This window comes from Oenanthe melanoleuca, chromosome 1A (genome assembly GCF_029582105.1).
Source record: "Oenanthe melanoleuca isolate GR-GAL-2019-014 chromosome 1A, OMel1.0, whole genome shotgun sequence".
Lineage (NCBI taxonomy): Eukaryota > Metazoa > Chordata > Aves > Passeriformes > Muscicapidae > Oenanthe > Oenanthe melanoleuca.
The window spans coordinates 54,058,536-54,072,474 of NC_079334.1; the positions used below are offsets into that span (position 1 = coordinate 54,058,536).

The window sequence follows — 13,939 nt, forward strand, 5'->3', positions numbered from 1 at the left end:
GTTGTTTCAAAATAAGCAGTATACTTAATTTCAACAGTGTAAGAAATATTAAGAATTTTACATATATCTTGATACTATCTGTATGTGTTTCATATCTGCAGCTTCATATGAAGCTCTTTTTCCTTTGTTAGTTCCACTGGCTCAGATACCACCAAAAATTTCGAATGTGTTGATTCAATATTAGTCATCTTAAATCCAAGTAAAGGAAAAAAAAAAAGTCTTCTCTTTTCACCATTAATACTCTTCATCATCTGCAATTGATTCAAAAGGTGGTTTTTCAATTGTTTATATTAAATAAATCATTCCTTATCTTGTGTGCTTAAACTTGCTCAAATTCCTTGCTTTTAGGAAATAAACATTACGGTAATTCTCCTGGAATAATGTAAACCATCAATATATGTAGGTGCTAAATGTATCAAAAAACATGCATTCTGTCTGAGAACAGTCCCAACAAGACCTACTTTCAATGCAGGAGAAAATGCATTTTTAGGGTTATCACTATTGTGCTTTATAGATGTGAGCACTGCAACATCTCATGAACCTTGCGGCCAAGATTCCTGTTAAGTGTATACAGCGAGGAAATGCATTTGCAATACACATTCTGTAAGATCTTGATTTTCCTGTCTCTCAGCTAAAATACTACAAAAAATTTTGACAGATTGTAACCACTTTAATTCCTCTACTACAACAGCTCTCGCATTAAGCAAGGAGGCAGAAGTGTGTGCTCTCAGCAGGTGCAGCTTCCTGACTGCCAGTAATGTTTCAGACTCAGGTGCCTGTGGGAAAGACAAAGAGAAACACATTTTTTTCCAATGAAGCAAAACTGAAGTGGATAATCCCGAGTACCAAATGGTCTCATGTGTGTATCCCTCTGCTTATTTCATTTTGATCTGAACTGTGCAAATCTGTCAGCAAAACTATATGGAACTGAATAGAAGATCAAGACAGGAGGGAGAAAAAAACAGATATCCGTAAGATAAGGGAGACATAGGTAAGAGGAAAAGCAACTGACACACAGACAAGTAATGTGGATTCAGAAACTTTTATTATTTAATGATAGAATTTTCTTTAACACTTCTCCATCCCATGTACCTGATTTAACTCTAAATTTTACTACTCCATTTTTTTCTTGAGATGTGTATTTTTTTTTTCTCCTTCTAGTTGAAATTAAATCAAAAATTTAAACAGCAGAAACAATGCCCAATTCATGGCGCTCTGATCTTCCACGAAAGAAAAAAAAAGTGCAGGTTTAAAGATGTGGAGAAAAAATGTTACATTTTGATCACTTAAGTTCAGCTACAATGTTACACTGAGATATTAAATATGCAAATTTGTAGAAATTAAATAGGTGTATTTATAGAAAAAAACACTCAAAAGAGTAAATCAGAAGCAAAGTAAGAACAAAAAAATTGGTCAAAAGCATACTTCAGAAATGTTGGTATTTGGCTTCACAGAAAAGCTCTGTAATTCTCATTCCATATGGTTTATGTCATTATGACTTTCAAACAAAGACGAAAACCAACCAGCCATGATTTAAGTTCTAGCTTCCTGACACCACTTTTAAGAGAGCTGTTCCTGCTCCTGCAAGAGTGGATATTATCCAGCCAAACCACAGGTGTCCTTTATCACATGAAACATATAGGACCTCAGTCCTATACTGACATGCATCTGAAATTTAGGGGCCCTTGTCAAGACAAAAAATACATAACCATTACATCTACCAGGGCTCTCCAGCAACTTAAAATGCTTGTTCAAATTACATGCATTGAAACTGAGAGCTTATTTTTTTCCTCAGCAATTCAGTACCGTCCTTCTGTGCATAATTGTATCTGTTGCTTAATATACTTCCAAAATAATTGAAAGCAGCAGATGAAAATTTAAACTTAAATTCTAACAAGGTATTCAGAATCAAGACTACAAGTATGCTGTATCACAGAGTTTATAATTGGGCTCAGAGAACCTGATATAGGGGGCAAAAAAAAAGAAAACAACACAAAAAAGCCCAACTCTCAAATCTCTGCAGCTCTGGCAGTTGGGAGAAAAATTCTCTACACATATATCAAGTTAATTTGTCTGAGAAGCCACTGACAAACTGTGATTCACATAGCAGTACCTGTCATGACAACTAACAGAAAAGCACTTCAGAAAGTGGCAAGACAAACAGTAGGGGCAATTCACCTGACCTTAGGTAAGAAAAATAAGGAAGCAGAACTGAAAAAATACCAAAGACAGAAAACTAATATTGGAATTCAATGCCAACACTGAACACTAACTTCAAAAAGAAGCCCTCAAGTAGAAAATGGTTATCATTTATTATAAACAGTGAAAGGAAAGGTAGTGAAATATATTGGGAATGTGCTCTAATTAGATAATGTAGAAGATGTTTTCTTGTGTTCTACGTACTTGGTCTTTGATGGAGACAAAAAGAAACAAAAAACAACACCCTATAATTTCCAGGAAATTTACTAAGAAAATGAGATAGGTAGGTGCATCATTTGATATTTTTATCAATGCTTAAATTAAAATACTAAGGAAAAAATTAGTTTCACTTTGTGAAGTTGAGGATTCTAAAGGACATCCTTTTCCTCTATAAAGAGATGAATTATTGGAGAAAACAATAGACAAGGATTCCTAATACTACCTAGTCTAAATACAATGTCAATCCTATGAGGCCAGTGTAATATTTATGGCAAAGAATATTCTGGTATACCTACATTGCCTTTCCCCATCACCTGGCAATGACCTGAGGTAGTATGGAATAATCTGTCCCTCTCCCAGCTACTACTAAGAATTAGCTCTGACATTTGATGGCATTCTCACTTCTGGGAGGAGGGGTTCCTTCTGGTCAAAAAAAACATGGCAGGGGAACTGTTCAGTCTTAGGGTCCACAGTGACTATTTCTGCATGCCAGTCACTCTTTTGCACACTTTTATTATTAACACTGTAGTTGTTACTGTTCATTTCTTATCTCATTTCTGTTTCCAGTAAATTGTTCTACCAACCCATAATGTTTTGTACCTCCAGCTGGAGGTGGGGTGGAGGAGGAACAGTGAGAGTACTGAATTGGAGAAAACCATTTCTAAACCATGACAAGTAAGGCATTCTACATTTGTAGACAGGATTAAGGCAGAGACCTCTAGTTAGACAGGCAGTGCAATCAGAACTGAACAACTTTTAGACAAAGAATCCATGAAGATATATTTACTGTGAAAAGAGTTGAAAAGCAATATATTCCTTGAGCAAAACATATTTATAAAACAATGAGCTATGGAAGGCAACAAATCTCTCCAGATGAAAAGGACTGTAAAAATAGCACTTACACTGAAGAAAGGAGAACTGGAGGAACATCTCGGGTCATAAAGCCCAATATCCTCCCAAAAATAACCACGTAACATTTTTCATACAAAGCTTTTATTTTCTTCATATCTGCTTTTATATTCAAGGTAAACATTTCAAGTCTTCTTTGCCCCTGCAACTTCTTATAAACACGTACACCTTTAAACCTTTTCTTAACCAAATCAGTAGCAGATTAAGATGTTTCAAATGTTTTAACCACACTATAAAAGTATGCATGGTGAAAATGTGTTCAGACTTGTTTCATAGAGGAGAGGTTTAAAAAAGAGAAAAAAGGAAGGGTAAAGCTGACAACCTTTGGTACACTCTGAAATTCACATTGGTTCCAACTTCTGGGGGAGGACAGTATTTTTAGAGTGTCCAGAGTGTAACAATACTGGCAAAGAAACTGTAAAATTTACAGTAGGGTGAAACATTGCAAAAAAACATTTGGGATACAAACTGTTTGCAAGTATGTCTTCAGAAAATCCCAGTAATTTATGCACCAACTACATCCCTCAAATTGTACAAATCCTTTGTGCATTAATTCAATATCTTGACCTATAGTCTTAATCTGTATCACAAGCCCATTTTTCTATGTTTTTCTTCCCTACAGAAATAATGAACCAGTTACTTGGCAATAAATATTTCAATATTAAATGTGGGACTCAAAAACAGGAAGAAAAACATCCTAAGAATGCTGTAATGATGGACTGGATTAATGTGATAACATATATACTAAAATCTTAGCAAGTTGTCTATCTGCCAATAAAGACAAGCATTTCTGCAGCACAATTTACATCAAACTCTAAACTCTACTATGTATCTAAAAAAGGTCACATGAACTGCACTGAGAAAATGTTTATGCCTTCACTGACTTTAAAACGAGATTATGGCAAATACAGATGACTACTGTTCAGCTGAAACTATTTGTCAGCTGCTTCTTTTTATCTACAAGGATCTGAACATTTCTATTTGGGTTTGGTGGTTATGTTTGTTTGATTGTTTTGGCTAGAGCTGACTACTTAAAATGAAAGCATCTGTGAAAGCTCTTTAAAATTATATTTTAAAAGAATCATTATTCCAGATATTATGCTCAACAAGCACATGTTAGGTCAAATACTTTAGAGCAGGTAATTTCATCAAAATTATTACCTTTCAGTAACATTAGGTGTTATCAAATTTTAAAGCCTCTTATTTCTATTTTAAATATTGGTATGATTTTTATATATACACAAAACCATATATATTCTCACCTTGCAATCAATGTTCAATAGAGCATTAGTGACAGTACATACTTAGAAAGCCCTGGAAAACTTATCTGATATTTTTCAACGAAATTATTTTCAATAATATCTCAGGTTATTATCATAGTTTAATTCAGGAAAGAATTTTCTATTTTTTATGATTCAAGCTGATACACAGAACTTCACTGGAATTTGTTCAGTATACAAAAACAAATAATAGAAACAGCCACATTCTTTCAAGGTTGCACAGAAGAAAAGTGTCTACCCAAGGTATAATTAAATAGAAGGTTCTTTTTGGTTCAAAATACAAGAAACCAGGGAACCCTTTCAGTGAGACAAGGGAATTAATTCTATCAGAAACAGGTAAACTGTCAATATCTGTTACACTTGTATTTGTTTAATTTAAAGCAAGAGAACAGAAAGTCATAGACTGGTTTGGGTTGGAAGGGACTCTTAAAGATTCTCGTTCTAACCCCCACTACCATGGGCAGGGGCACCCTTCACTAGACCAGGCTGCTCAAAGCACCATCCAGCCTGATCTTGCACATTTCTGGGGACTGGACATCCACAGCTTCTCTGGGCAACCTGTGCCAGTGTCTAACCACCCTCATAGCAAAAGACTTCTTATGTCCCATGTGAACCTACTCTATTTCAGTTTAAACTATTGCCCTTTGTCCCGTCGTTATAGGCTTTGAGAAAACCTCTCTCCATCTTTCTCACAAGCTCCATTGATTATGACTTGCAAAGTAAGGTCTCCCCTAAGCCTTTTCCAGGCTGAATATCTCCAATTCTCTTAATGGTCTTTAGCACCCTGTTCACTTTTGCAGGCTTCCTCTAGTCTGCCAGAGGCCACTGTTCCCACAGCATTTCAACATTTCTACGTTCAACTGAACCATTTAATGAACAGTGCAACAGCTTAGCTTAAACACTTCTGTCATCTGGCTAAGATGTTCTGCCAAGCTTTGCACTGGTCTACTTCAATGGAGAAATTATATATCCACTGAAATACTGACACCTGAGAGTATGAAGAGTGATAGAGCTATCTCTATTTGTCAGTGTATCATCTCTTAGAACACATTTGTCAAGATCAGCATTGCAAGATAATCAGAAAAAAAAAAAAAGTGTTCCAAGAGCAAAGGTCAAAGCCATCATAAATTATGCTTGGGTTAACAAGAACTCAGAAAGAATTCCCATTTACTTTTTGTTAGACTTCATTTCATATGTAGTGATTTTTCTTTTCTATATATACTGATTTCTCACTTCTGTAAGAATTAAGGGCCCTTCTCTCAGATGACACATAACAGAATCATCAGGTTTTACAGCTATGCTTAAATAAAATCAGTCAGTACAATTGTCCCCTACAGCGGATGAAAAACCAGGCATTACCCCAACCAACATAACTTGCAATTTGAAATATTACCAATCTCATAGGCATTCTGTTCTGGGCTTTTTTTACTCAGGTTCTGGTACAGAAAATACAAACAGAACACATCTGTTAACTATATTCTGGAATTAACCTCCACACAAAACAAAACTAGAGACGGTCCCAGTTCCAGACCTTCAAAACACAAGAATGAACAATAGTGTCATAGCAAAAATTTCTACTTTCAGTTGTAGGCAAAGGCAGAAGGATGCTTTATTATGTAAGGTATGTGATCCTAAAAACATCATAAGATCCTGCCCTCTTAAAACACTGTTCTGTTGGAAGAGCAGGATATAACAGTGGAGGAGGATTCTTGAAGCCAAGGATCAGATAAAGTAATTAACTTGGATTAACTTGGCCTTCAAAAGAATGAGGCAGCCTAGGAGGGGGACCATTTTTAAGTTTGTTTAGTGATAGGATGAGGGGCAATGTTTTAAAGCATTTGTGTCTTCAAACTGAAAGATGAGAGGTTTAGATTAGTTGTTAGGATGATCCTCTTTAATGTGAGGGGGTTGAGGAACTGGAACAGGTTGCTCAGAAATCTCATCCCTGGAACTACTCAAGGTCAGGCTGGATGGGGCTCTGAGCAACCTGATCTAGTGGAAGGTGTGCCTGACCATGGCAGGGGGCTTGGGACTAGCTGACCATTGAAGGTCCCTTCCATCATGTAACATTCTATGATTTCATAAAGCAGAAATATACAAAATAAATAAACATATACAAACAAACTAAACCCCATGAGAATTATAAATAAGTCACACCAACCTACAGCCTTGAAGGGGACTGCAACAGGAAAAACTGAAGCTAGAGGTGTCTTTACATACAGTTTATGTTTTCTCCAACAAGAGCATATAATTTGGCAAAATAAATAACACTTTCTTCTAGAGAAGCAACTTCCTTATTGTTGTACTGTGCCACAGACAATGAAGGGAAGTGTTAGGACATGCAAAAGCACAGATGATATTGAGTAACTAGATGCTACTCAGGAGAAAACCAGAGGGGTTGTTGCTCAGAATAGTCAAACTCCTCACCCTAGTTAGATGATTTCCTCTTATCTGACAGCAACCAAGTGTTTGAAGAAAGACATCCAAAGAAGCAATCCATTCACAGATCAAAATAATACACAGGCCACATAGTTTGGAAGAGATCCAAAGATCATCACATAAATGCAAAACCCTCTACCATTTTACTTGTTATCCATAAACAGACCTTTTATTGAAAAACACGCACAAAGTCTTTAAAATAAACTTCTATACCAAAAATATTGGAAAACAGTCTAAATGCAGTTAATATATTTTCAAATAGTCATCACATAACATTTTCCTATTTGTAGGGCTAGCATAAAAGCATATCCATGAAGAGATGACTTCCAAAACATCTACAATAAGCAAATTTGCCAACCATCAGTGCAAAAAGTACTCTAACTTAGATTTAAACACAGAAAAAAAAATAAATAGATTCCCAGCCCAGCAGTGGAACAACACACCTGATCAAACATGAGACTAGGCATGGAAATCCTGCTGAAATAGATGGGATCCTCCTCTACCACATATTTAATTGAAAATATCCATTTTCTTCTAGTTTCCTCTCCCTACCTACTTCCCATTATCCATCCATATCAGTGATTATATTTGCAATGGAAGTATGAACTGCCAGAATTAAAATACATTTGAGAAATAGTAATGATGCTTTATTTAGTCTTAAAGGATCAAATTCAACATTCAAAGCAGTAAAAAGACATTTCTTAGGTTGATACCAAGGACTTCTATGCAATACATTTTCTGGACAGACTACAACACAAGTGGTGAGACAGTAAGAGTGTCAATTTGGTACTAACATTGACAGGTAGTACGTTGTAGAGACCAAGTTCAAAGCACTGGTTTTATCACAAAAAATTGAGCCTGCTTTAAAAGGAGCAACTGGGACACTACATAAAGAAACAGAATTTTAATATTTTACTTTTTCTATTTAATGTCATAAAAGAATTATTTTTCCTTTCTATATACAAATTAGACTGTAAAAATTTTGACTAATGACAGTGGCTCTCTGTCACATCCTGCATATAGAATTTGGGAAAAATACATACATAGTAATTCTTGCAGAAAATATAATAAAGTTACAGAACAGGTAAACAGATCTTTAAAAAACTCCATGTTTTCCAGTTTTGAAAACAGAAGAAAGGATGTGAATGATAACAGATCAATAACAGGAGCTGTAGGCTTTTGTTCAGAGCTCACTTGTTTGCATCCATCGTAAATGGGCAGTGACCAGTGGCCTATGCATGATGATATGGTAGCTCCTGTTGTAGAAGTGGCCAGGTGACAATCACAGTAAATTGCCATCCCTATTGGCAGTCTCAAACAAGGAAACAATAAGACCTGGAGACCATAGTAGCCTGTGTCTTTTAGACAGAAAGCAACTCCAGAACAGGACAATGAAAAGGTATTTCTCAAATGAGCCACGTCTACCCAATATGTAACAGGATCTCAGTTTAAGGTGAAGTTAATATAATATAATTAATATAATATTTTTTCATGGTTTAACCCCAGCCAGGCACCAAGCTGCAGGCAGCTGCTGGCTCACTCCCCATGAGCAGGACTGGGGAGAGAATCAGAAAGGTAAAAGCCAGAAAACCCATGGGTTGAGAGAAAGATAGTTTAATGGGGAAAGCAAAAGCCGTGCACACAGGCAAGCAAAACAAGAAATTAATTAATTCCTTCCCATGGGCAGGCAGGTGTTCAGCCATCTCCAGGAAAGCAGGGCTCCATCCTGTATAACAACGACTTGGAAGACAAACATCATCACTCCAAACCTCCCCTCCTTCTTCCTCCATTTCACACACTGAGCATGATGTCCATGGTCTGGAACATCCCCTTGGTCAGCTGGAGTCACCTGCCCTGACCGTGTCCCCTCCTAACCTACTCACAGCTTCCTCACCAGTGTGGCAAAAAGGAAATAGAAAAGGCCTTTGCTCTGTGTAAGCCCTGCTCAGCAATAGCAAAAATATCTCTGGATTATGTTATGGGAAATACTTTGCAGTTTTTGATTTTTAGATTCCTTTTTTCTAGTACTATCACCATATAGTAAGCATAAATGCTGGGTTTCATACTGCTCTCTTTCATACACTGTACTCAAAGCAAGAAGGTCAGTTTTCCAAGTACCATTCAGTTTTGGTAGCTCTCTTCAAAAAGAAAAAACAAAACCCCATTTACTTGCCCTTAAAACAGCACAGGACTCTAATGTTCTAGTCCTTGTGCTTAAAAAAGGAAGTATAAAAAGGGAAAATTAAAAGCCTGTAACAGCCACAACTTTGCTAAAAGGTGATTCATGCATTGCTTAAACTTGCCATTCACATATAAAAAGCTCCTCAGTATTTACAGCAAAGTCAACTGAAAAAATGCACTAAAAAGTAGTTCTGAATCAAAATTACATTATTTAGATTCTTGATGTAGCAGGCAGCTGTGATATCACGTAGAATTTCCATCATTGACCAAAATTTCTAACATGGTAAAATGAATACTCCAGCTATGAAAAAGAAAAAAAAACCCTATTCATTTTACCTTTAAAATAGTAAAAAACCATAATGTGAGGTATTAACTGTAGGTACTTCTCTCTGATTTACTACTGTTCATTAAACAAGTATGCAAGATATATGTCTGGAGTCCAAAAATGTTACAACTCTTAATTCTGAATTGCCATGAAGGTGGCCACTCTCTACCAGGAGAGCCTTCTGAGGCTGCTTTTGCATTTAATGACACTTCTGCTTAGTAAAATAACTCCTTGTTGACCACACCAAGGTCTATAAACAGCCTATTTCTACAACTTTGTTTTTGTCTTCCTTTGTTGAGGGCCTACTAAATCAGACCATTTTCCTTCAGATGGAGAATATTACATTATATTTATCACTATAGCAACTAACCTAATTGATTTGATGCAGGTTTCTCTTCCACCATAGGATGGAGCCATTATCCCTAAGTATAATCTAAACATTTAGAAAGAAGAAATTATCAGTTTATCATTTTACCACATCAACAGGACTCTAAATTTGGCTTCAGATACAAAAGTATATATGAAAGTCTAATGGGTTGTACATGCACATCCAGAACATTCTTCATAAATATGCTTATATGCCAAATGGAACTTAAGAGTATGGTGTTTACTGGCTGCTCCCAGTAGTAGGGACAACTATTGTACAACAAATACACTTCCAGAAACAAAGATTCATATAGTAATTAGGAGAAGGAGAGGCAATGCTCAAATAACTGATTCAGAAATAAGCTTCATCAGACTAACTGATTAAAAAAAGAAATAGGCAAGATAGATCAAAATTTTTTTTTACAGTGCTATTAAGAAAGGAAAAATGGAAAAGTTTTTTTCCAGATTTTGTTTTGGATGCTGCAGGGTCTGTTTTCAGGAGAATGATACAGTGAGAGATAATAAAACATTAGCTTTCTGTAATTAGTTTGATAATATATTCACCTTTATTGTTACACTTCCATATACCTGGAAAGTAGAGACCACCTTACATAGTCAAATTCTTTCCTTTTACTTCCTAAGAAATATGACAATCTTATTATTTTTAAAGCATTTTAAAAGTCATCATGCCCCCCACAACACCCAGATCTTTTCTTCAAAATAAGGCACCAGATGAAAAAAAGACTGATTAAACTATAGCTGATTTTTAAAAGAATTCATAAAAGCTGAAGTGCTGCTTTACCTAGAAACAGCTTCTCTTTTTTTTAATCTTGATTTTTCACAGAGCAAAAACCATTTTTTTCAATGTCTCAAATACTACCACTAGAGAAGATGTTCATGATGGTTCATTAACATTTGGAATTGCAATTGTCAAATCAGTGAAGCATTACATAAATGGTGGAGTGTTTTGACACTGCATATTTTAAGCAGCATGGTGCTTTTCAGTGCTATATGAAATGAAGAGCGTACTACATATTTGAGGAACACCATCTACACTGGCTGAGAGAACTAATTAGAAACTGGTCTTTAAGCACACTAGAAAATGTCTTCAGATTATCAGCCAAAATTTGCATTTTTCATCAGTAAACAAAGAAGCAAAAAATAAACAATGAACAATATGTAACAATTCAAATGGAAGACTACATTCCTTAGGACAAAACAATGTCAAGCTTCTCAATGCTGAAAATAAAATAATTTTTAAAGTGTCAGAGTTCATGGTTAACCCTTTTTGAGGCCATGCTGATGGAAAATATATACACAGAAGACCTCATGTCCTCTCATAAGAAGCCTGTGACTCCTTGGACACTTCTAGCACAAGCTTAACAAAAATATTACCTATCACTAATATCAAACTGAATCCTTTTACACTTAAACTACTCATTCTGTAACATGCACTTCCATGATAAATTATTTTAAAACTCACTATGCTGTTTAGTATAGCCTCTATATCAACACATTAAATACATCACTATGTATAAAATTATATTGTGGCCTGTTTAATATGATTTTATAAATGAGAAGTGTAATGCAAAATGTGCTAAATTACAAAAGAAAATTACAAAATGTTATAATTTTTGGAATAATCCACTTTCAACATCAGTATAAAAGGCCCCTGCAATATGCAAAACAGAAGTGAATTAAAGGTTCTCCTAACCAATTACAATCTTGTTTTGAAAAAAACCAACAACACATACACAGAAAAGCAGTCAATGTAATACAGTTGGAGGGAATGGAACAGAGGGTTAAGAAATGCAGCAGGTATGCTCCTGCAAACCAGCATCTATTTCCTATTCATCACAGCCTACACCTATTACAGCTCAACAAGACAAGCCTAGTGCAAAATCTTTTATGCTACAGCTAATGAAAGCAATATACACCATGGGTAAATTACAGACCCCACTCAGCTCAGGGTGGGAAAACAGTGTAGATGCAGTTTTCGATGCGTTTCAGCAAAGCTGTGTGGGTTCTTCCTGATAAATGGCGTAGTTTTTAAATTAGTGCCTTAAAACTGCTTTTTCTGTTCTCTTTGCAAGTTTCCCACTCTAGTGCTATGGACTAACTTGCATTCCCTAACTTGAAGTACGGGCATTCATTCCACTCACATTATATAACTCCTTCGAAAATTAATCTTGCTGAAAGTAAAACAAAGAAAAGCAAAAATGACCAAAACAAACAAAAAGAAGGAAAAAATAAAGACCATTAAAAGTATTTATAGTTCAAATACTTGATTCTTAACGATACCTTATCTGTACAGTGTCATTAATGGAAAATCTATCAAGCCTGAAAAAAAGAAAATAAAGACTCTACTGATAACCTGAGATGCAGCTCTAAAACAGCTTAGTGGACTTACACTGCTGAGGATATGATAAGGAAGTGCCAAGATTTGCTCCTATGGAATTTCAGAGGATCACATATGATCCCAGGGATGTTAGGACATCTGTCATTTGATGAAGTCTGAGCTTCCTAAAAAATATGAATATAAGCAAACCAGCTCCTGTTCATGGAAGGTGGACAGAGTCAAGAGTGTGGATGTGGAGGGAGCAGCCTCAGAGGAATGTGGTTAACATCCGACAATAAAAGGTGAAGAGCGGATCAGGGGTACTGCCGCTAAAAAGTTTGTTTCTACAATCCAATAGATGTTATTCTTTGCTCTGGAAATGCCAGATCTATAACCTAAGGACATCTTCCTCTCCTGAGAAGCAGCAGTATTAAAGTGCCAGTCTGCCTGCTTTGCCATAGGGGACTGGGGGCAGATGTGCTGAGGGCCAAGTCTAAGGCACAGTACCCTTGCCTGCCAGCTTCAGAGCTTGGCCTTCATCTGAAGTGTTACCTCCATGGGATGGATGTAGGTTATGCCCAGCAAAAGCACTAGGACAAATATGTACTTACTGCAGTAAGCGATTAGGAGACTAGCCAGGATCATGATAGCCCAGAAAGTTGAGGACATGCTTGGCAAGGCGCTGGCATCTTTCCTACTGCTTCTCCTGGGAGATGGAGCCATTGAAGCCACTTCCCCGGCGGGGGGAAAGTCAGACAGTTTCACCAGCCAGCTCTCCCCTTGACTGATGGCCTTGCTCCACGTGTAATCCTCAAGGAAGGCATCTTCCAGCCACTCTGCTGTTCGTCATCAGCAACACGGTCCTGCTGCAGGAATCATCTTCCAGCCGGAAAGCCAAGGCGACTCTAACGCGCGCGGGGCTCGGGAGCAGCGGCCACAGCCAGCTTCCCTCCTGTCACTGTGGCGGGATGCGCTAGCGCGGAGGGCTCGCTGCGGCTGGATGCCTCGCGTGGTACTGAGCTTCGAAGATGTCCCACGAACGAGCCTCTTTTTATTATTTATTTCCCTCCGTTTTCAATGCGCAGAAGTTGTTGCGCTGGCCGTGCTCCCCTCCCGGGGCAGCCCCGCGGGCCCGGCGGTGCTCAGGCGGCGCCTCCCCCGCCCGCCCGCGGCTCTACGGCGAGCCCCGCTCAGGGCGCCGCCGCCCCCCAGCCCGGGCCGGCATGGCCCCCGAGGGGCGAGGGCAGCCCGGCGGCACCGCCAGCCGCCCGCCCGCCGGGCACGGCTCCGCCGGGCAGCTCCGCGCAGACAGCGCGATCCGCGCCCCGGCCCCCCACGGCCTGTCCAGCCTGAGCTCCCCTCCGACCGCTCCTGCGGCTCGACGGGCGGCCGGGACACTCCGGGCAGAGAGTCGGCAGCGCGTCCGCTCCCCTCCGTGCGCCGCCCGCTCCGCTCCCAGGCTCTGCCGCTACAGCGGCGCCGGCCCTTCAAGTAGAGGGAAGCGGCAGGAGGAGGAGGGGCCGGCGGTCACGCCCACAGGTGCTCGGCGCTCCGAGCGAGCGCTCCTTCCCCCGCGCCGCTCCGCTCGCGCGTCCCCGCCGCAGGAGCGCGCCCGCCCGGGGCTCGCATCGCCCGGGCCCCGCCGCTCCCGGTACCGCTCCCGCTCCTGAGGGAGGAAGGGAG

At 38.7% G+C, this 13,939-nt stretch overlaps 1 protein-coding gene across 3 annotated transcripts in view; it reads right to left on the bottom strand.

Moving 5' to 3' along the window:
* The window catches only part of TAFA5 (TAFA chemokine like family member 5), a 386,710-nt gene extending 373,406 nt beyond the window's left edge, over positions 1 to 13,304 (bottom strand). Inside the window, exon 1 of one of the 3 annotated variants that reach the window (XM_056514272.1) lies at positions 12,868 to 13,304. In XM_056514272.1, coding sequence (XP_056370247.1) covers positions 12,868 to 12,979 — 112 coding nt within the window. In that variant the 5' untranslated portion in view covers positions 12,980 to 13,304. The remainder of the gene's footprint in view (positions 1 to 12,867) is intronic. The other 2 variants (XM_056514263.1, XM_056514257.1) reach the window with 2 other exon arrangements.
* Between the last annotated feature and the right edge of the window lie 635 nt (positions 13,305 to 13,939).